General features: G+C 40.6%; 1 protein-coding gene across 2 annotated transcripts in view; it reads right to left on the minus strand.

The window, feature by feature from the left end:
- Positions 1-4,048: 4,048 nt before the first annotated feature.
- Positions 4,049-24,174, minus strand: part of snap25b (synaptosome associated protein 25b) — a 55,297-nt gene continuing 35,171 nt past the window's right edge. The window contains exons 4-8 of one of the 2 annotated variants that reach the window (XM_062446436.1): positions 14,238-14,286; positions 10,893-11,010; positions 6,357-6,476; positions 5,997-6,141; positions 4,049-5,460 (exon numbers count right to left, since the gene is read on the minus strand). In XM_062446436.1, coding sequence (XP_062302420.1) covers positions 5,392-5,460; positions 5,997-6,141; positions 6,357-6,476; positions 10,893-11,010; positions 14,238-14,286 — 501 coding nt within the window. In that variant the 3' untranslated portion in view covers positions 4,049-5,391. Of the gene's footprint in view, positions 5,461-5,996; positions 6,142-6,356; positions 6,477-10,535; positions 10,654-10,892; positions 11,011-14,237; positions 14,287-24,174 lie in introns of both variants that reach the window. The other variant, XM_062446434.1, reaches the window with a different exon arrangement.

The raw sequence follows: 24,174 nt of genomic DNA on the forward strand, positions 1-24,174 counted from the left end.
CCCCATGTACATCCATTCCGACGATGTTAAACCATTTGTCATGTGTATGAATAAATGGTGAAATCAATCACGTGAGTGTCTTGACTGAAATGAGCGAAGCAAGTTCAGGCATGGCACTCGGGCAGCAAGCGCCATATCACCCATTGCCGTGTTCTCAGCCCATAGGCTTAGCTTGATAGGCGGTGCTATAAAGTCACACACATGCACGCACACGCGTCCTCGATTACCTTTGTGTTCTGCGCTGCTGCCACTCACCACCATCCCCTTCTCCCCCATGTGGTCTGTCTGTTCTCCCCGTGGGGGATTTAACTTGTTGCTCCCTGCCTCATGTTATGCATGCTGCAGTGAAGGCCGGCAGCGCTTCCCCATGTACATCCATTCCGCCAATGTTAAACCATTTGTCATGTGCATGAATAAATGGTGAAAAATGACTGAAATACTGAAGTAGAGGTACTGGAAACTCAATAAGATGTTGTAAGAAAATGAAAACTTTAAAATGGAAGTGTAAGGCTGGGTGTCAAACCTGCCCCCACCTCTCATATGCTAAAGTCTGGAGTTTCTGGACGGTCTCAACTTGATGGCCCTCACACCCCATTCAAGATATGGTCTGATTGGTTGTCCTTGTGTATAAAGGGAATTGTAATGCATGTTCTGTGGATTCTTCATCTCCTGAGACCTTCTACCTCAGTTCTCCCTTGTCCTACTCCTTGCTCACCTCTTGCTTTCTCTCTGATTTACAATGATCATGGTAGAGTAGGTAAGATTTAAAGCTTTCATATTGTAACTGTTTGCAAATGTTTGCCTTGTAATTGATTTCATTCATTTGCAATGTTATTAAATGTGTATTTCATTTAACCGTACTTGGACCATTCTTGCTCTGATTTAACCCATAGAGTCAAATACCTGGAATTCTATTTGTATTGGCATTGGCAGGGTTTCCCAGATTCTTTAAGAAGCTCTTAACGCTAAGAGCTTCTTAGGAACGTTCTAAGAACGCTCTAGAATGCTCTTAGAACGCTCCTAAGAAGCTCATAGCGTTAAGAGCATCTTAACGAATCTGGGAAACCCGGCCATTATTTGGTTCATGCTAATACACTGTTCAGTTTCCCATCTTCCTTTAAACCATAGGGGAATTCGTTTTGGTTGTTTGGCCAATATTTAACCCCCTACAGAAGCTATAAAGTTTATTGAGAGGTATTGGGCGTGGGCTAATGTCATGATTATCTTTGGAAGATATTGGGAGCTCACAAAATATTAAATTAGGAATTTGGCCATCTCAATGGGGAAAGAAATTGCTTTTCACAAAAGAAAAACTGAATGTAGAATTACAAAATAAATCATAAAGCTTTCCAGCAAAGGGAATTTAACTTCCCAATAATTACTAAAACTTTCTTCATTACAAACAAAGTTAGACAGTATGAAGAGAAAACAAAAGGGGCATTTATAAGATCAAGGCATATATGGCTAGAACAAGGGGAAAATAATACTAAATCTTTTTTTATTTAGAAAAGAAATGGAGAGTTGTCTTCAGTAAACAAACTGCACATAAACGATACAGTATCGGAGGATCCTAAGGAGGTTACACAATGTTACACAATTTAAAAAAATCTATGTATTTTAATTAACTTATTTGAATATGTTTTTGGGAAGTGTTATGGGGAGAGCAAAACATTAACAATGATTTAAAATTAGTTTGTGATGAGGAAATAAAATTGGGAGAAATTAAGGACTGTATTTATAAAGATAACCAAACAAAAATATTCTTCACTTAGAAAACTGGAGACCTATTAGTCTTTTATGGTGCTAAAGTGTGCTAATATATTTTCAAAAAAACTGAAACAAGGATAAGATGACATTATCCATGACAGACTGGTTTCATGCAAGGACAACATATAAATGACAACATTAGATTGATACTGGATATGGTAGACTATAATGACTACATACTGGATAATAGTTTTATCTTATTCATTGATTTCCATAAGGCATTTGACACCATAGAACATGCTTTTTTAAGCATGAATATGAGTAAATCAGTCCTTTTTTCTTTGAAAATCTGTAATTTAACAGATAAATGCAACATTCCAGTCAAAAGCATTGTGATCTATCTTTGGAATAATTGTATGCAAAGATTTGAATAAGCGCAGTGATTTAAACTTTGACCCAATCATAAAAAAAACAATACTAGATTTAATATGTGGTTGCAGAGGGATTTGTCGTTACAAGGGAGGATTCTTCTATCCAAGGCTGAAGGTATCTCAAGATCGGTTTATGTTTCCCTATCGTTTGATATGCCTTAAAAAAATATAAAAGATTGAGACAAATTACTCTTTAATTTTATTTGGACAAGGAAACCACCTTATTTGAGAAAATAGGTATTATGCAATTTGAAGGACAGTGGAGGTTTGGAAGTACTAAGTTCTGACACATTAAATAATGTATTCAAAATGAATTGGATTACACAATACTTGAAATAGAAAGACAAAATGAGGAACGCCTTCCCCAACTTTATGTTTAAATGAGTACGTGACCTTGATTTCTTATTAAAGTGTAAGTATTCTTTTGACAAAATTCCAGTGAAACTTGCAAAATTTCATCATCAAACCCTCTTGGAGTGGACATTAGCTTATAACTATAGCTTATAAAAATCCTCGAAGATGCTTTATTTGGAATAATAAATACATTTTAGACATGCATAAATCTAATTTTTTAATATCTGGTTTGAAAATAACATTATCTTAGTCAGTCAGGTAATGAATAGTGATGGATGTGTGTTATCATACACAAAATTTCTTAAGTTTAAAATCCCTATTAGGCCCAAGGAATTTGCAATTGTGATGGATGCTATACCAAAAAATATATAATTTCTTCTTAGGAATGATTGTAGTGACAACCTTAACCTTGATTAAATAAGAAGTACAATTTTTATTGGAAATGTTAACATCCTTAAATAAAAAATTTAGAATAATTACATTAGACATGTAATACATAATGTTTTATATCCCCCAGCTAGATTCTTCTGGTCATCCATATTTGGGTATTTAATTGGCGCAATCTTGGCGAATAGCTGATAATTTTTTTATTCATAACAAAATAAAATATGTTTTGTATAAAATTATGCATTGAATTTATCCTGTGAAACACGTATTGGAACGTTTTAAATTGAATATTGATTACTCTTGTGAATTCTGCCATAGTGAGAAAGAAACTATTTTCCATCTTTTTTTTCATTGCATCTACACAAAGATATTTTGGGTTGAGATTGAACATTTTATTAAAAGGAAACTTGATATAGTTGTTTAATTGGGTGGGGCCGATATGATTTATGTTGATGACTATGGATTAGAAAAAGATAGAGCATATATCGTTCAACTGTTAGTTTCACTTGGAAAACTTCATATACACAAGATGAAATGGTCTTGTGGAAAATCAAATTTCTTTCATTTTATTTTAATGGTAATTTGGCAATTTTTATGTTAGTGGTTACTTTTCCTTTCTATTTGTACCACTGAGAAGAGTTGTGCACTGTTGATTGTTTGTTACTTTCTCATGTTGTTACATTTGTATTATGTTAATATAATACAAATAAAGTAGTTCTAGACTTTCATGGTTGCCATGTAGCAGACCAGCTAGTTTCTTCTAAATGTACTACATCGTAATGATATTCGAAATATGATAAACAATGAAAGACTTGTTAACATCCATTTCCTCCTCTTACCATTCTAACATAAACTTGCCTAACATTTCAGTATTTCTGCTTTGAATGTATAGCCGATCTGTTTACTGGATGCAAATTCAGAGGATTACCTTAGTGTGTGTGTGAGTTCTTAGTGACATAGCAAACGCTAATCCACTTTAAACCAGGGGCGGAGAGAGGATATCCATTAGTGTAATGGCCATCCGATCTCTCCTCTGCCTCACTCACCTCACCCTGACAATTCCTGTAGAGCAAATCAAAACATTAGAAACACTTTTAAATACGGAACCATTTGTATAATTATGTATTTTAATAAATCACCTTAAGATAATAGTCACTTTACAAAGACAATTTAAATTTTTATCATCAATAAATAAATGTTTTGTTCTACAGTCTTTTAGTTTTTATTGGCATTTTCCATATTATTTTACAACGATGGCCACAGACTGGAAAGATATGTGTGTGAACATAAAAGATAGAGTGGCACTATTGCAAAAACTGTAATTTATCTCCTCAATATCAGGCTCAGCCCTATGTACCGAACATGCAATGGGGCTCATAGATCTACATACCTATTTATTATTCATAAGATGCTCATTCCTATGAGCTGGTTGGTCATGCCTAATTACACTCACAAGTTTCTATACCAACAGGATAAAAACATCAGTTCAGTCATACTGTATGCTAAAATGTCAAAGGTAGTTTGCTAGACATCTCATTATTGATTGGTGTTTGATCTGTTGTTGTTGTTGCTGCTGCACCCACAGCCCAGTCAGGATGCAGATTTAAACAGATTGATTCTTAACTGTTAGTGACAATACAGTCAAGTCAGTCATGATGTAGACATAACTGGAGTAGCCAACAGTATTGTGGTGCTCCCAATACTGAAGTTATAGTTAACAGCATCAACAGATATTGAACAGAGATGGTCAATTAAATACATCAGTAATACCAGTGGTAGTTGCAGTGCCCTAGTGTATTGTTTATGGCTAGTAGAGTATTAGTAGTTGTAGTAGTAATAGTAGCAGTGGTAGTAGTGAAGATTGCAAAGTGAAAGGTCACAGAGTTCAGAGCTGCTGTGATTTCTCTCATCAAGTATCACATCAACAACTATACAGAGCTGCATTGTGTTCTACATGGACAACATTGGAACACTGACTACATCACAGAGAAGCATTCCTGCTGCGTGTCTGACAAGATGTACATACAATTTATGTCAAACCCACATATTATTAGTATAACCTTTATTTAACCAGATAAAAAGCCCATTGAGATCAAGACCTCTTTCACAAGGGTGACCTGGATATAAAAAAAGACTAAATGAGAGAAAGAAAGCAAGAGATAGAGGGAGGGAGAAAAGTATAGAAAGAGAGAACACAAATTATCTAATGCCATTCAATTAGCACTATTTACAACCCTTGACAAGACAAACAAAGGGATGAAGAGGAGGGCACCATCATTTAACAGGACTGGAATTCAATAAAAACCTGAGACAAATACACAAAACTACATTTTACTACAGGAGGAAGAGGAGGAGGGAGAGGAAGAGAACAGTTTGATTTGTGCAAACCTAATGTGTTAGTACCATGACAAAAGCATGTCTGCACTGCCTCAATACTATGTTGTGGAGCTGGGGGTTCAGGGAGCATAGGTAGTGAAGTGTGGTGGAGGGGGCCGTGGGGGGGGGGAGCTGTTTAGCCACTGCCCAGCATTTTTGTGGCACGCTGGTTGGCTTCGTCAATCCTGGTCTTGTTGGAGTCGGCCTGTGAGGAAGGAAGAGGAGTATCGGTGGTGTGGCATCATACCAGTCTGGTTCTGCATATTTCAGCCAGCTTGTGCTTAATGACTGAGGCATGAGAAGAGAATACAGTTGGCCAATATATTCTAGATATGAACTATTTGGGTTCTACAACTCCTATTAATAATATGTAGTACTACTTCCTCTGTCACTAGGGGTATACAGTTGTACAGTATTCAATGTGGAGACATTTGTCATTTTGGACACACATTAAGGATTCTGTTGTTAGTCAGAGTTGTGACTTTTTACATTTGTGGATCAGTTGACACTGTTAGCATCCTGTTATTAAAGTACCCATTTTTTGTTAAGTTTGCTGATGTCTGCCAGGAAATACTCAACCTTTGAACCATTAACTACGCATGAACTACAACAATCTTTTTTTGCTAGCAATAGATCACTCAAGGTATCTATAAATATGACGTGTAACTTCGTTTTGTTTCAATGTTTGCAATGTGTCCACTTTTGTTGTTTATTGCCACTTTCTCTGCCGTTGGTCCATACCTTGTCCATGATCCTGTCAATCTGCCGGTTCTGAGTGTCGATCTCCTGGCCCATGTCCAGAGCCATGTGGCGCAGGTTTCCTATGATCCCACCCACCTGCTCCAGGTTTTCATCCATCTCATTCTCCCTGGCATCGTCTGTTACCCTAGAGACATAGAGGGGGAGAGGAAGGGGCTCAAAATGGGACGGGAACAGAGTATGCAGATAGAGACATGCACATTAGCACACACAATATATACACCTTACAAACCTGACATGACACAACCATGCACAAGCTCAATCACAACTACAAAACAATTCCAGAGACATATACAGTACAAACACACCGTGTCACACACACACACATAACCACACACTTACCTGCGGATAAAGCCCCCACTGATGGCCATCTGTTCACGCTCGTCCATGACACGGGCTCCAGGCTGACTGTTCACCACTCCGTCTGTGTTGCTGCCCCATGCCTGGCCCCCTCCCTTTATCCTGCAAGCCAAGACATATCCGTCAGTGTGTGTGTGTGTGATCCATAATCTACATGGTGTAATAAAAGCTGTGTAGGAATATTAGACTGTGTTTGTGTGTGTGTGTTTGTGTGTGAGAGCAAACATGAAAAATACATAAAGATAATCCAGAAAGATAAGATGCAGTGCAGAGCATGAAGCCATGCAGCCTACTGAAACCACATGCCAACAATATGTTGCAGTTACAAACATGCAGATCATATCTACCAATAATAAATAATAATTGATCTTTTCTAATGATCAATTCCATACTAGTAAGTAAAAACTATGTGCGGTGATAGTGTGTCAGAGGTGCTCACTCCTGGACAGACAAGCAATAGCAACACAAACACACACAGACAAACACACACACCACGGGTATCAATCCAGACACAGGAGGAGGACACTTAGTACACAGACACACATACAGAGATATAGACAGACATACACACAAAGGGACACAGAGAGATACACAGGGAGGTTCAAACACTAATTCTCCATTCCATCAGATGACTGAAGAAAAATCTCATGGTTAGATCACATGCAATATCAAGAATTAAACGCACTGCTGTGCTAGTTACAGTTCTCTTAGCTCTTCGTTTTGTTAGTGACCACACTCCCAAAACCACAGGATGGAACCCTTGATAACAATAGAAAAACCCTCTTAAAAATGTTTTATATTAAGTATAAAATATATACTGTATACATATATACAGTATATATTGTGGCAACCCTGGAGCTCGGGTCAGGTGATCCAGGGGAAGTACCACAGATACCCACTCCCTGGCAGGCTAATGATGGCGAGCCACTGGATAAAAGCTGACCAACAGGGGAGCAAGGAAAGAGGAAGCAACCATGGTGAGAGCTGCAGTGGACGACTAACACACCTTATCTTCTTTCATCAGGCCTAGAGTAACCAGCGAGACGGGGCCTGGCCGTGGACCTTTCCCTCCAGCGAGGAAGTATTTTTGTTTTGTTTGAACTTAAATTATGTGTTTATTTGCTTAATAAATGCCCAACCTGGGCTGAACCTGTCCCTGGTTATGCTGTTCATGGTTCATACGAGGTCAAAGCCCAAGTGAGCTTCCTGGTTACCACAATATACAGTATATTTATATACACATACATACTGTATATATATTTATTTATTACATGTATATATATATATATATATATATATCATATGTATATGTGTGAGTTCCAGAAAGAACGCTTTCAACTGATATGAAAGAAGTTCTAAATTGATTTATTTTTCATTTACATTGTTAAAGGAGGAGGGTATTTCACACTGTTCGGTCTCCGAATAGGGTATGTAACATTAGTTTGGATGAAAATGGCCCGGGTGCTGTTCTATGCCCCCTGATACATCCAGTGAAATTTTCCCAGGAAAAAACGCTAGCTTTTATGTTATGCTCATGAATATATAGATGATTGGTTGGTTTACAACGAGTGAAGCTGCGGAGCAAAGACTCAACACGGCCAACAGCACTCACTGAAACAACGAAGGTGGAGACTTGAAATAAAAACGAACAAATAAATCTATTGTGTCTACACAACACTGTTTTCAACAGATTGACTAGATATCATTTGAAATGATTACGTTAGTTGTTTCCACTTCTGTTGTCGAAGCAAACAGGATGCCTTAGGTGGGTAACGTTAGCACTACAGCTTAGCAAACAAACTATCGTGATTCAACTCAGCTTCAGTTAGCTCTAGCTATCTTGCTGAAAAATAGATCTGGACAAACATGCATCTTGAATTGTAGATTTACTTGACAACACAGGTTACTTATTTGAATGAAACACAGTCAGGAACATGAAATAACGTTATCCCCATTGCCAATAAAGTAGGCTAAATCATCACACATTCTACCTATGCTCTTGCATTAGCAAGCTTAGCTAACTAGTTTACATGCCTACAGTTAACCCTACAGTGTTTTCGCTATCTAGCTGTTCTTGCATTCCTTGCAAATCAGCGTTAATAAAAAGCAGATGAGCTAGAGTCTAGCTAACATTGACGAGACGGGCATGGCTGATGTTTGTCTAGCGTAGAAGATCCCTGTGCAGTTCGACCCTCGAAACATTTGCGCGAACCATTTCACCAAGGACGGTTTTGAAAACCTGGGACAATGTAAAGCAGGATTTGCTATGAAGCTGTAATAGAGAGCGTTCCGACCTTACGTTCATCACAACCGCAAGCTGTAGTATGATTTTTTCGGTAACAGTTATTAGCAATGCTAACGTATCCTGTATCTAGCACCTGCCTTTCTCCAGTTCTTTCAAATATATAATCTGGACAGGCGTTAGCAATAGGCTAGACTGCTATTAGTTTTCTGGAAGCTTCCCTTCTAATGCCGACTACAGCTAGTCTACCTAGGGAAGATTATGAAAAGTGTCAGCATTCCCAGTAGCCTGGAACACTGCATTTACGATGGTCCATTTTCAATATACTTTAAAAACTTTCAAACTTTCTCCTTTGTTGTTCGTGTGGAAGTACACAGAGCAGCGCGCTGCTAAACTATTGTCTAAGATCCTGGGCCAGAACACCAGAGGGTTGATCTGTATGTAAATGTTGGGGCGTGACAAAGGTGATGCTATATTTGTGACGTCACAAATACAGCTTTTTCAAAACCGATCGTTTTACAGCTGCAGTTTCAAGTTGTGAGATTTAGATAGGAAAGAGGTGTCAATGGACTTTGAGGTTCACTGTATGCCCATTTTACCCGTTATTCAACTATGACAAGGTAAAATCGGTTTCGCAATCAATGACCCCTTTAAAAAAGTTCCTTTGTACAGAAGATTATTTCTGTTTTAGAGTGTACAACTAATGTGCACAGTATACAGTAGCTGTGACAAAGAATAACATAAGCAAAAACAAACAAACCGCAACATGTTGTGTGTGCAAGGAGAGGGAGGGGGTTGCTAATAAGTGGCAGGAATGCAAATATTACATTACATTTAGTAATTTAGCAGACGCTCTTATCCAGAGCGACTTACAGTAAGTACAGGGACATTCCCCCGAGGCAAGTAGGGTGAAGTGCCTTGCCCAAGGACACAACGTCATTATGCACGGCCGGGAATCAAACCGGCGACCTTCTGATTACTAGCCCTAGCTAGAGCTCAGCCACCTGACTACAGACAAACAGTAAGGAATTGAATGTGATAGCACATTTTTTATGACAGTATGTGTGAGAACCAAGATCCATTATAGGGAAAGAGAGATGTTGCAGTAGGATCCAATTTGACAAATACTTTTGGGGGCAATTTGTTTATTTGTTTGTATTTAGGACAAAATGATTGAAAATTAAAAGTAGTTGTGGGTTTGACTAACCGTTTGAATTTTATAAGCAAGATATGGTTTATGTATCATCATTATGGCTGACCAACATGTGACCTTACAGAACTCAACATCCCACAATGCCTCTGAGTCTTTGTTGATATTCACAATCACCTTACACATAATGCAGACAACAGAGTCTTAGGGACGCAATCTGTGTTAGGATTCAAACATCACCTCTCACTGTCAGGGTATAATTAGGCACTTCTTGTTGCAGACTATACAATACCAAGGGCTTGGGTGTGCATTTGTGTATGTCTGTGTGTGTGTGTAGAGGAGGTATCCAGGAGCAAAAAGAAGAGAGCACAATGTGAACTAGAAGCCTAAAGAGTAACCTGGAGTTTACTAGAGAGTGGTGTCAAGAAGAATAGAATTGGGAATGGTTCTTTAAAGTCACAAAAAATGTCAGATCAGTACTTCCATCTCTCTGTCTTTTAGTCACACACAAACACAAAAACATACACATACGCGCATGTAAATACACAATCTCTCCCAAACACAAACATACACACATGCACAGGGTGACCCTGGTTTGATTTGGTGCCTTAATGGCCAGAGAGATCTTCACCATGCTCTGCAGCTATAAGGCTGAAGCAGGCCGAAAGACAGACATAAGTACAAGCAGAAAGGCACACGGTAAGGCAGGCAGTGAGACAGGCAGTAAGGCAGGCACACATGCAGTCAGGATGGGGCAGGCAGCACCTACTTGTTACAGGGACATGAACATAGACCACAGAACTGTCCTAGATTGTTCAAATTCTTTTCAGCATCCTTCATGTCCTTATTGATCTGTTCCATCCCCTCCTCAATGCGCTCCAGTTGTTCTGATTACCAACACACAGTCATTTATCCCCCCAAAGAACGTAAGCACATGAGAAAGAGAGAAAGAAAGGTGGATTGGAAGGTCGGGTTGGGGGGTAGGGGGGCACAGAGGAAGGGGGAGAGGGACGACAAAGAAAGGGGAGGAGACAAAAAGAGACATTGACTGTGACAAGAGAGACAGACATTGGACAGCAACAGCGACACACAGGCTGAAGCCTCACGGCCCCTGGCCGGTACCTACTTGGCCAAACATGGGCATATGAGGCCACAACACTGTCCTACATCTTTTAAATTTCTCTCCGCTTCCTTCAGGTCCTGGTTGACCCTGTTCATGCCATCCTCCATACGCTCCAGTTGTTCTGGTAGAGACAAAGGCATGAAAGCAGTGAAATGATATTTGTTTGGCTCGTCAATGACTGAGCTCTGAAGCGACTAGCCTATCAAACACAACCACAATGCAATGCAAAAGAAGGTTAGCAGCTCAGACAAGGAGCACAAGGAGGGTAGAGGTTAATAAAGTTAGAGTGCCTAAGTGTGTACTTGTGTGTGTGTGTTTATTTCAGTGGCATTACTTTGGGCATTATTAGAGACCTCCTTTTTTCTTAATAGTATGGGATCAGTTAACATTTCATTTAGCAGCTATTTGTGTGTGCCTTTCTAGTAAGTATGATAAAGATATGTGTTGATGTTAACTGCATCATTGATTGAACCAGTACTTCTGAATTACCAGCCAGACTCTAACGACTCATAATGAGTGTGATAGAGGGACACAGAGAGATCGAGAGAGAAATCAAGAGGGAAAAAGAGAGGGAGACATAGAGAGAAAAACAGAGGGAGATATAGACAGCTACACAAAGCATTATGCGGATTGAGTGAATGAGCTATGTTAACCAATTAAATGACAGCAGAAGAAGGTGAAAAGCACTATAGGAGGATGAGGTACACAAGCACAATGATTAGGTGCAGATTTGGGTACCGCCCTTTCCTCTCACCTCATTGGTCGAGAGAACAACAGAAGGTTCGGATTTGGTGAAGAGTAATCTGACTGATCATTGGCTAGGGGCACTGAACAGGTGGAAGGAAACGTGTTGAGCATAAGCGAAGCAGTGGGGTGGGCGAGAGGGGGCATTTGTACAATCCCTGGGTTAAGGCAATGTGGAGAAAACGGTGTTGTCGAAAGATGCCATGTCAGGAATGGACACAGCAGCACCACGACAGAGACAGAGAAAGCTGGGTATAACATAAGTCTACATAGTCGCTACCTGCTTCTCTCTCCTGACCCTCCCCGTTGCCCTCACAGTTTATAAGCCACTCCGCCCTGACACCCTTCCCCCACCCGGTCACCACCTTGTCTCTACCTTCCCTCACCGCTAATAGGCCTTTCCAGCTAATCCCCTGGAGAATAAAGGGGCTGGATGGCTGAGTGGTTAGGGAGTCGGGCTATTAATCAGAAGGTTGTTGGTTCGATTCCCGGCCATGCCAAATGATGTTTTGTCCTTGGGCAAGGCACTTCACCCTACTTGCCTCGGGGAGAATGTCCCTGTACTTGTACTCCCCCCCCCCCCCAGCCGAAACAAAGTTGTAACCCAATATTTCGGAGCAAGTTAATGTAATAGCTAATGTAATATTGCATATATTTTCGTCCTATTTCCCCTAAAGCCATAAAGTTAGGCTACTTAAAGACAACTTACACTCATAAAGTATGTTCTAAATGGCATAAATGCTGCCAATTAATAATTGACGTAACAACTTATTGTAAATGGTCAGTAGCCTAGCCTATCGATTAAGGTAGGCCACTCGGAAGCATGTACACTGTCTGCTTCATTTGATCTTGGTAGGCTAAGCATTCTGTAGCAAATAATAACAATAAACCCACTATTTATAAATTAAAACTACTTCAGCATAATAATGCACTGAAAATACAAACGTGAGCAAGGGCAGCAATCGCTATCGAATCAACAGACATGTGCAATTTAGCTAGCAGGGGAAGAATACAAACAACGAAAATCACCAGTTAACTTATGTTAAATTTGCAAGAACTATAGACTAATAGAATAACAGGCTTAAATGAAATGAGGGCCGCAAAATCAACATAGAGGAAACACTGAGATGGGGTACATTTTACATTTAGTCATTTAGCAGGCGCTCTTATCCAGAACGACTTACAGTAAGTACAGGGACATTCCCCCGAGGCAAGTAGGGTGAAGTGCCTTGCCCAAGGACACAACATAATTTTGCATGGCCAGGAATCGAACCAGCAACCTTCTGATTAAAAGCCCGATTCCCTAACCACTCAGCCATCTGAGTAGCATGACCCCCAGGGTTATGCTTGGAATGAAACAATGCCAACCAATTCAATTAATTATAAACAACTCCACAACAATTATTCAGGCCACATCATGAAACGAATGAAACCAATCCATAACCTCTTAATCATCTGATGAGATGAGACCCCTGCCCAAATTCTCAGTGGATGGCCATATTGGCTCTGTGAAACAGGGGCCATCCATAAGTGAGGGGTTGTTTAGGTCAACATTTTTGTAGAGGTATAGCTCAAAACTAGGCCTACCTTTAAACATAATTCATTAAATGCAAGGTATCACATCAGGGATGGTGAGCCATCACCATAACAGACTGTGGTTTGTGTGTGCATGTGTGTGAATGTGGGAATCGATTACTCAGGGAGTGATGTTAATACACGGAAAGTCTGAGTGGTAAGAGAGGTGATGATGTTACTCTGACAGGCCAATTAGGTCTCTCCATGATGCACTTCACAGAGGAACACATAACTGACAGAGGCCAGTGGAACGTGTTCCTCCTCTGTCATTCTCTCCTTTCCACTCCGCCTCTCCTCTTTTTCTCTCTATCTTTCTTCTCTCCACTTCGCCTCTTTATTCTCCTAATTTCGTCCTCACCACACTGTGAAGAGAGCACCTTCATTTCAGACTGGCCAGATCACCCCACAGACAGAACACTACAATAAACTGTCCATCTAGTTGCCTAACAAATAGGGCCCAAAACAGTGAATTCATCCAGAAATAATGTTCCCATGTGAAGTATTTGTAAACCACGGAGACACATGAACCTATACCAAAGCCAAATCTTCCTTGTATCCCCTTCAAGAGCAGCCTCAGCACAGGCCATAGAGAGAGTAGTCCTTGACCCAGGGATCTTACACAGGCCCACAGGGAGGTTTCCACACAGGACCAGAAGTAGGAATGGAGGCGTGGATGAGATGTATTTGTCGTTACCAGTCAAACCACCGTGTCCCCAGGAAGAGGAAGGGGTGGGGATGAAGTCTACTAGCTAATCCCTGACCCTCAGAGGTTGCCCTCTGACCAGCCAACAGGGCCAATAGCAACCTACAGCTCTGGTGATATCATATCCAATGAACAAGGAGTCATAACTCCAGGTAATTTTTACATCTTACTATACAAGAATAACTTGAAATACACTTCAATGGAATAACATAACAAAGTATAGTACAGAATAGTATAGTACAGTACAGTTGTGTATAGTATAGATAATTTATTACACAGAATAGAACAAACATATCCATATGATTGCATTTCTCCGGCTGACTTACCTCCCTGTTCATCCAACATGACCAGTGTCCTAATACCTGCATCTTTACTCTACAGCACGGGGAGGGAAAAAGGGAGAAAGGGAGAGTAAGAAATAAAGAGAGAGCGGAAGAGAAAGCAAAAGACGGGGACAAAACAAGAAGACCAAAAAGGGAAGACAAAAGTAAAGAAGACACAAGAAGACAATTAAAGAAACAAATAAATTAAGAAAAAAAACTGAAGAGAGAATGTAAACCAGATTATGAATAAGCAGGGAGGCTAGGGCAAAGGTTATTGCGAGTACATTTCATCGTTTTCAATGATGAATAGAATGAATGCAATGCCCTTTCTGGTTCACTGGAAAGACACTTACAGAGCCACAATGGAGTTAAGCCATGTTCCCCCCCCGAATTCGCTTTGCGTTACTTGCGCAATTGACCGCGGGAAGGTTTATGTTTATTGGCGCGATTCGCCTTTCTCTTTTTTTCCGTTGTCAACCATGTCCGAAATTACCACTATAAACAAGTACGTCACGCAGAATTTTAAACTCAAGCGAAAGACGCGATAGATGCAAATAGCACGTTCATTGCGTCATTCGCACTGCCCGGTGCAAATTCATGTGTTAGCATTGACTTTATACGTAATCCCGCCATGCGAAATATTCACTTCGCTTTTGGTGTGAACACAGCATTAGACTAGCTAATCAGTTTGTAATTGTAAGGCTGCATTCCCACCGAAAGCTAAGCTAAGTTTTCAAATGTCAAGATATATATATTGATTTGCGTTACTCGTGCGTTTATTCACGTGATTCGCCTTTCTCGAAGGCGAATCACGTGAATAAACGCACGATATACAGTCAGGTCCATAAATATTTGGACATTGACACAATTTTCATCATTTTGGCTCTGTATACCACCACAATGGATTTGAAATGAAACAATCAAGATGTGCTTTAAGTGCAGACTTTCAGCTTTAATTTCAGGGTATTTACATCCAAATCAGGTGAACGGTGTAGGAATTACAACACATTTGATATGTGGCCCCCCCCTTCTTAAGGGACCAAAAGTAATTGGACAATTGGCTGCTCAGCTGTTCCATGGCCAGGTGTATGTTATTCCCTCATAAAGGGAGTTCGTTATTTCATTGACAAGGAGCAGATAAAAGGTCTAGAGTTCATTTCAAGTATGGTATTTGTGTTTGGAATCTGTTGCTGTCAACTCTCCATATGAAGTCCAAAGAGCTGTCACCATCAGTGAAGCAAGCCATCGTTAGGCTGAAAAATCAAAACAAACCTATCAGAGAGATAGCAAAAACATTAGGTGTGGCCAAATCAACTGTTTGGTACATTCTTAAAAAGAAAGAACGCACTGGTGAGCTCAGCAACACCAAAAGACCCGGAAGACCACGGAAAACAACTGTGGTGGATGACAGAAGAATTCTTTCCCTGGTGAAGAAAAACCCCTTCACAACAGTTGGCCAGATCAAGAACACTCTCCAGGAGGTAGGCGTATCTGTGTCAAAGTCAACAATTAAGAGAAGACTTCACCAGAGTAAATACAGAGGGTTCACCACAAGATGTAAACCATTGGTGAGTCTCAAAAACAGGAAGACCAGATTAGAGTTTGCCAAAAAATCTAAAAGAGCCTGTACAGTTCTGGAACAACATCCTATGGACAGATGAGACCAAGATCAACTTGTACCAGAATGATGGGAAGAGAAGAGTATGGAGAAGGGAAGGAACTGCTCATGATCCAAAGCATACCACCTCATCAGTGAAGCATGGTGGAGGTAGTGTTATGGCGTGGGCATGTATGGCTGCCAATGGAACTGGTTCCCTTGTATTTATCGATGATGTGACTGCTGACAAAAGCAGTAGGATGAATTCTGAAGTGTTTCTGGCAATATTATCTGCTCAGATTCAGCCAAATGCTTCAGAACTCATAGGACGGCGCTTCACAGTGCAGATGGACAATGACCCGAAGCATACTGCGAAAGCAACCAAAGAGTTTTTTAAGGCAAAGAAGTGGAATGTTCTGCAATGGCCAAGTCAATCACCTGACCTAAATCCAATTGAGCATGCATTTCACTTGCTAAAGACAAAACTGAAGGGAAAATGCCCCAAGAACAAGCAGGAACTGCAGACAGTTGCAGTAGAGGCCTGGCAGAGCATCACCAGGGACGAAACCCAGCGTCTGGTGATGTCTATGGGTTCCAGACTTCAGGCTGTCATTGACTGCAAAGGATTTGCAACCAAGTATTAAAAGTGACAATTAGATTTATGATTATGTTAGTTTGTCCAATTATTTTTGGTCCCTTAAAAAGGGGGGGCCACATATAAAATGTGTTGTAATTCCTACACCGTTCACCTGATTTGGATGTAAATACCCTGAAATTAAAGCTGAAAGTCTGCACTTAAAGCACATCGAAAATTGTGTCAATGTCCAAATATTTATGGACCTAACTGTATATATAAATATATATATAACTACAAGGTTAAAAAAACATGCATATAAGTGGTATCACACATGCCATGTCCCAGCTAGCAGCCTAAATAATTCAATGTACAAATACAAGCATCTCAATCTCAAACATATTTACTGTCTTATTTTCTAGTGTTAACTATATCTACAATCTTGCAATAATAGGCCAACAGCTTTCCAAGACCATGTTTGCAATATCATGATTCTCACATATTGGCCACAAATGACATTGTGACAAATGACAAACACATAAGTAATGAACACCCCATGTCTTCAACATGGAATCATTGTTTCTGACATGAATAATCAACTCTACTTTAATTGATGGTTGATCAATTATACTTATTATGAGTGTAAGATATGTCAGATGACTCAAATCAGTTTAATTGACATACAGACCTATCCATTACATTCTCACGGTATATAAAGGAGAGGTATAGCCTACTTCTCAAACGGAACATGGCTGCAATACAGCAAATAATATGTTTGAGAGAGGGAGAGTGACGGTGGCCCAGAAGTAGTCAGACTCAATGCCTTTGTAAGGACTACTTATGAGTCCACTGGACATCCTGGATGATTCTGCCATTCCCCATAAATACCGGCTGAGGAGGACTGATATCATGATGCTCCTGAACCTGGTAGAAGCAGACCTACAGATCTTAATAAGGAGGTCCTTTGCACTGACCCCTGCAACCCAGCTCCTGGCAGCGTTAAGCTTCTATGCCACTGGCGTTTTCTGGAGGTTCTTGGAGATGGACATGGGCTCTCCAAGGCCTCACGGTCCGTGTCCACTACAGCGGAACGGGCGGCGCGGTGCGTCGGCTTCCAATTCATTTCCAATGAAACCAGGCGTTGACGCTCGCGTAGGGCATTGTGGGAAGGCGAGCGGAGCGTTGCAAGTTAGATTTTCTCGACTTTATGTAAATGAGGAGCGTTAAATTCAGTCTCGTCACATTATGTGACTGTTCTGTGCCACTGCTAGCTTGCTAGCCCAGCCTACAAATGACTGGTTGAGTGACCGGTGGCGTAACATGTATTCTACTGTAATCTTGCACTCGTAAAAAATCTGTAATTTTACACAAATGTTGTGTAAAAGTGGTATTTTGATTGATATTGTGAGTACATGAACCCAAGTCTGCACGCTTGGCCATGACTACAACAGTGACCTTAGAGAACTACAACTCTGTATTAACTTGTCTAACACGCCCCCAAGCGTGGTGTACTGTGGGAAGGCGAGCGGTGCAGAGTGTTAAAAAACGCTGTAGTGGACACGTACCGTTAGTGTCAAGATCCGTGCAGGCTGTCACAAATGTGTTAATTCGCCACATCCTGGACCACATCCAATTCCCCACAACCAGAGGGGACAAGTATGCTTTTTTTGTATCCCCCAAGTCATTGGGGTAATTGATGGCACCCTCATTCCCATTATCACCCCTTCCAATGAGGGCCATGTATATTTTTGTAGGAAAGGCTATGCTGCCATCAATTGCCAGGTTGTCTGTGACCATCAGGGGCTCATCACTGATCTTGTGGCGAGATGGCCTGGCAGCAGCCATGACTCTTTAGTTTTTTTTAACTCCTCTGTTGGCCAGGAGGCACAAGCTTCCAGGGATGGATGTCTGCTTCTCGAGAACAGTGGGTATCCATTAAGACCCTACCTTTTTAGTCCTGTCGCCAACCCCCACAACGAGGCTGATGAGAAGTACAATGAAGCTCACCATGTGGCCAGGAGTATCATTGAGAGGACTCTTGGCTGATGGAAAATAAGATTCAGAGGACTTGTGGATACAATAAGTATCCACAAGTCTGCTGGAGGTCTTCTGTTTCACCCATCTAAATGTTATGCAGTTATTGCAGTAACTGCAATGCTCCACAACATAGCTGTGAGAGCTACAGCACCTTTGGGTCCTCATGAAGAGCAGTTTGAGGAAGACAGTGAGGAAGAATTAGATGGGCCTCCCCTGCAGAACCCCGATCCCCGGCATGTCCAGTATGTTGCTGGCTTGGAATCACGGCAACATGTCATCAATGGCTTTTTTGATTTTTGTATGAGTTTTCACTCCCTCCCAGCCAGTGGCGGCTGGTAGCATTTATTTCCAGGGGGGGCTATATTGTGCTCCGAGATCCTAGCCTTGCTCGGGGGGTCCGGGGGCATGGCCCCCCGGAAAAAAAAAAATGCTATCTCAACACCAGAAAGCAGTATTTTGATGCATTCCTAAATGTATTTACTAATTTGTCAATTGTAGTGCTGAAATTGCACATACTGTGTAAATGATAGTGTGTCTGACCACGCTCCTCATGTCAAACATTACAGGAATAATACACAATGTAACAGTTTTAAATAAAGTGAAAAGGTCTTTATTCTGTATAATTCTGTTGTGAAACACAACAATGTAAGTGTCTAGATAATTGTGAATGAAATCTGACAACACAAAACCCTGAGACAATAAACCTATGAACTTGAAATTATGAACACAGTAAGGCATAATAGAAAACAATTTTAGAAATTAAATATATACAAATTCAAATATTATGTAAACTGACTCAGACCCATATGACAGCCAACTCGTCTTGCTATAGCAGGTCCTTGAAAACTACCTAGTGTATTGTCTTCCCCTGTCATTCGACTGTTGCTGAATTAATATGTCAGGCTGATCAGATCCAAGCTCCTTGACTTTGAGCTTCTCTTGAAAATTTATTTTTTCAAAGGGTGTATTTTTTAGCGACTTGACTGAATTGCAAGTTTCCATCATGACGATAGCTAGCTAGCTAGCTTTATAACGTTAGAGCTAGATCGGTAGCTACAAGTTCAGTTCTGAGAGAACACCATGACAACGTAAATAAACAACTTCTTAAATGTGTTGAGTGATGTGATTGGATGTGACAGGCCCTCTAGTAAATCAGCAGTTTGGGGCGCGAGGTCCTATCTCTTGCATTGAGAGGAGCGAACTACGCATTTACAACTTATAACGACAGTCAATGGGGCTCCTTGGGGGCAAGTAACTTGCGCCCAGCCGGAAATACGTAGCCTATCAGCTAACTTTAGACAACGTAGATTTTTTTTCTTCCACATTTTATTGCAGATTCAACATTCTATTAGCTATATAATATTTACTTTACTCATTAGACATGTTTTTCTTTCTTTTTAAGTCTTATTCAATTAAGTTTCAGGTCGGAATGTGATGCAGCAGTGGTGGGGCGGCGCCCTAGCGCCCTCTATGAGCCGGCCGGTGCTGCTCCCAGACCCTTCACCCTGTGTGACTTCCCAGTCAACCCTGTGGAGTCCTTCCATTTCCTGGGAGCTACCAGCCTCTACAACATCAGGCTCGGCTCTGCCACCAGCCTCTTCATCCACCGGGCTTGGCGTGCTACCAGCCCTATAATTCTAATAAACATCTTCAATGTTCAATTGTTGTTGTGTTATTGCATTCGTAAAAGCTCGTTAACGCACTTCTAGTTACTATTGCACATTACAACAGCCATATTTCAATGTCATTGTATTTTTAATTGTTTGCTAAATTTGTTTATTGCATGCACCAACCCACAAAATCAAAATTTACTTGAGAATAAAACGGATTCAGAAATTTATTTGGCACTAAAACTTGTATGGTTCACTAACAAATATCCCAGTTACAGCGTAACTGCTATAAAAAGAAAAACAAAATTATCTTATCTTCCATCTGAAGTAGGCCTACCTTTCAGAATTAGCCAATATAGTTTTCATTGTCGTCGGCCTACGTGTGTCTCCAATGAGTCTCATTGCTTAAGAAGCACTTGGCGATCTACGACTGGATAAGAGCGTCTGCTAAATAACTAAATGTACGACTGATCTCGTTAATCTACAGGCATTTCTCTAATCCATCCGCTACGATGGATTAGGGAAACGGCCCGTAAAACTAAGATCCATCGTACAACGGATTCTACGATCAATTTAGGCTTATGATGCTTCTCTTTGAAAAGCCCCTGGCTGCAGCTTTCCCTGGCTGCAGCTTTCCCGCGGGTGAATTCAACTTTTCACGATACCACTACCAGGCAGAGGCCATTTATGAAGAACGTTGTTGTTGACATGTGTAGCTAACGTTATAATGGAAAGCAAGCTTGTCGGCTAGTTGGCTTGTCAACTAACGTAAGATCAGCGAATTGTGTTGTTAGCCTAGTTCAATGTGAAGGATTTTGGCGAAGGGGTCCGTGTACTTTGCGGCCAATGGATTTTTGTTTGTAAATGAGAAAACCGAAATTGGGAAACAAGCTGTTTTATGGGCTCAAAACGGGGCCAAAAGTATTGCAAATGCGTATAGGACAATCCACAAATGTAAAATGTGTTCCGCAAATGTAAAACGTGTTCCGCAAATGTAAAACGTGTTCCGCAAATGTAAAACGTGTTCCGCAAATGTAAAACGTGTTCCGCAAATGTAAAACGTGTTCCGGAAATGTAAAACGTGTTCCGGAAATGTAAAACGTGTTTCGCAAATGTAAAACATGTTCCGCAAATGTAAATTGCTTTCCACAAATGTAAATCAAGATACACAAATGTGATTAACTGTCCACAAACAATCACATTTTGATTTGCCTTTGAGTTTTTTTCTAACTACATATTTGCAAGACATTTTCAAGGGGATTGCGTAAAATTGGTGCCATAAAGCTTCACAAATAGGGCATTAAAAAGCTGAACTTAGATCATGTGACTTTTGTCACCGATTTGACGCACGTGACTTTTGGCCCCGATTTTACGCTAGAGTCAAAACGGGGCCAAAAGTATTGCAAATGCGTATGACGATCCACAAATGTAAAACGTGATCCACAAATGTAAAACTGGTTCCGCAAATGTGAAACACATTCCGCAAATGTAAAACACGTTCCACAAATGTAAAATGCGATCCACAAATGTAAAACGGGATCCACAAATGTAAAACTGGTTCCGCAAATGTGAAACACATTCCGCAAATGTAAAACACGTTCCACAAATGTAAAATCGTTTTCACACTTGTAGTAAATTGCACTGGACACCCGTGATGTAGCAATGTAGGTTCTATGTGCTGTACCCGGACTGTTAAAGGGGTGAAAACAATTCACCGCCAGAAGAGTAGGTTTTTTGTAAGTCGTCGTGGAGTGTTTATTTACCTAGGTTATCGAGAAGTCGGAGCAAATTTACAAATTAGCAGTTTCATCAATAAAATATGCACATTTTCAGCAACTACACTCATTTCTCTATTTACCAGTCGATCTACATTCCTACCCTCACCTATGGTCACGAACTGTGGGTAGTGACTGAAAGAACGAGATCGCGAATACAAGCAGCCGAAATGAGTTTTCTCCGCAGGGTGTCTGGGCTCTCCCTTAGAGATAGGGTGAGAAGCTCGGTCATCCGGGAGGGGCTCAGAGTAGAACTGCTGCTCCTCCGCGTCGAGAGGGGCCAGTTGAGGTGGCTCGGGAATCTGATAAGGATGCCTCCTGGACGCCTCCCTGGTGAGGTGTTCTGGGCACGTTCCACTGGGAAGAGGCCCCGGGGAAGACCCAGGACACGCTGGAGGGACTATGTCTCTCGGCTGGCCTGGGAACGCCTCGGGGTCCCCCAGGAAGAGCTGGTGGAAGTGGCCGGGGAGAGGAAAGTCTGGGCCTCCCTGCTTAGGTTGCTGCCCCCGCGACCCGACCCCAAGACAAGCGGAAGATGATGGATGGATGGAACGTGTTCTACATTTGCGGAATGTGTTTCACATTTGCGGAACCAGTTTTACATTTGTGGATCACGTTTTATATTTGTGGATCGCGTTTTACATTTGTGGATCGTCATACGCATTCGCAATACTTTTGGCCCCGTTTTGACTCTAGCGTCAAATCGGGGCCAAAAGTCACGTGCGTCAAATCGGTGACAAAAGTCACATGATCTAAGTTCAGCTTTGTAATGCCCTATTTGCGAAGCTTTATGGCACCAATTTTACGCAATCCCCTTGAAAATGTCTTGCAAATATGTAGTTAAAAAAAACTCAAAGGCAAATCTAAATGTGATTGTTTGTGGACAGTTGATCACATTTTTGGATCTTGATTTACATTTGTGGACAGCAATTTACATTTGCGTAACACGTTTTACATTTGCGGAACACGTTTTACATTTGCGGAACACGTTTTACATTTGTGGATTGTCCTATACGCATTTACATTTACATTTAGTCATTTAGCAGACGCTCTTATCCAGAGCGACTTGCAGTAAGTACAGGGACATTCCCCCCGAGGCAAGTAGGGTGAAGTGCCTTGCCCAAGGACACACAATCATTTTGCACAGCCGGGAATCGAACTGGCAACCTTCTGGTTACTAGCCCGATTCCCTAACCGGTATTGCATTTGCAATACTTTTGGCCCCGTTTTGAGCCCATACTGTTTCCCGACTACCATTTAGAAGTAGGAAAACAAAAAACGTAAAACGACCCATTTTCCGTTTTTTGTTTTGATAATAGAAAACGGAAAACGAAAAAAACGACCCGTTATCTGATTTTCTTTGATGTGCTTAAACATGGAAATCGGGAAATAAAATAGTATGTGGAAATCTTCTTTCTCAATTTTGCATAGATTTTTGTGTTGTGACCCGGAAGTTGCTCCCACGAGCTTGACAGTCACATATTGAGGATGTCAGTAGATGGCGCACTGCCATTTGTATGGAAGCTAATCAGTAACGTTTTTGATGTTTTTGATTCAATGTTTTGAATTTTAAAAGTAATTGAATACTTACTATTGAAATTTAAACAACAACAAATTCACATATGAATGTATATTTCAATGTAAAAAAAAAAATCTGACCCAAAAATTCAAGGCTCGGAAATTCAGGTTGCTCAAATTCGAGCCCCCCCCCAAAAACATTGAGCTTAAAAATGTCGAGCCTATACAAATTCAAGCCTAAAAATGTCTATCTTAAAAGATTTGAGCCTTATGGAACAATAGGGTCATCAATAGGAAATCGTTGTTTAAATATGATTGGTATGAAAATGGCGTGTGTGTGAATGATGTTATAGATGATAATGGTAACCTTTTGGAATATAAAGCTTTCTTAGACAAATATAATTTAAACTGTACTTATAGAGAATACAACAAGATATGTAAAGCAATACCTATACTAGTTAGTTCAAAGCACATTGTTATATGCAAGAATAAAATCCTTACCAACTTTACCAAATGTTGTTATTAATGATTGTACTTTATTTAACAGTAAATGTAATAATACATATATTAGTGATGCTTTGAAATCTAAATATTTTTTTTGATAACAGAGGATTGTGTGTACAGGTTCCGAATATGGTTGCATTGTCCATATTTTAAATTCATTAAATGGCCCATTTCCCCAAAAGTCAAAGAGACACACTTAATACAACAAACACAAATAATATACCCGTTTGCTGACTTGCTTAGAAAAATATTCAAATTTGGTGTAGAACCTTCTTTTTGGTGAGGTGACTGATGAGACTCTGGAACCATGCTTCAGTGAGTCCGA

Source organism: Osmerus eperlanus, chromosome 21 (genome assembly GCF_963692335.1).
Source record: "Osmerus eperlanus chromosome 21, fOsmEpe2.1, whole genome shotgun sequence".
In the NCBI taxonomy this organism is placed as follows: domain Eukaryota; kingdom Metazoa; phylum Chordata; class Actinopteri; order Osmeriformes; family Osmeridae; genus Osmerus; species Osmerus eperlanus.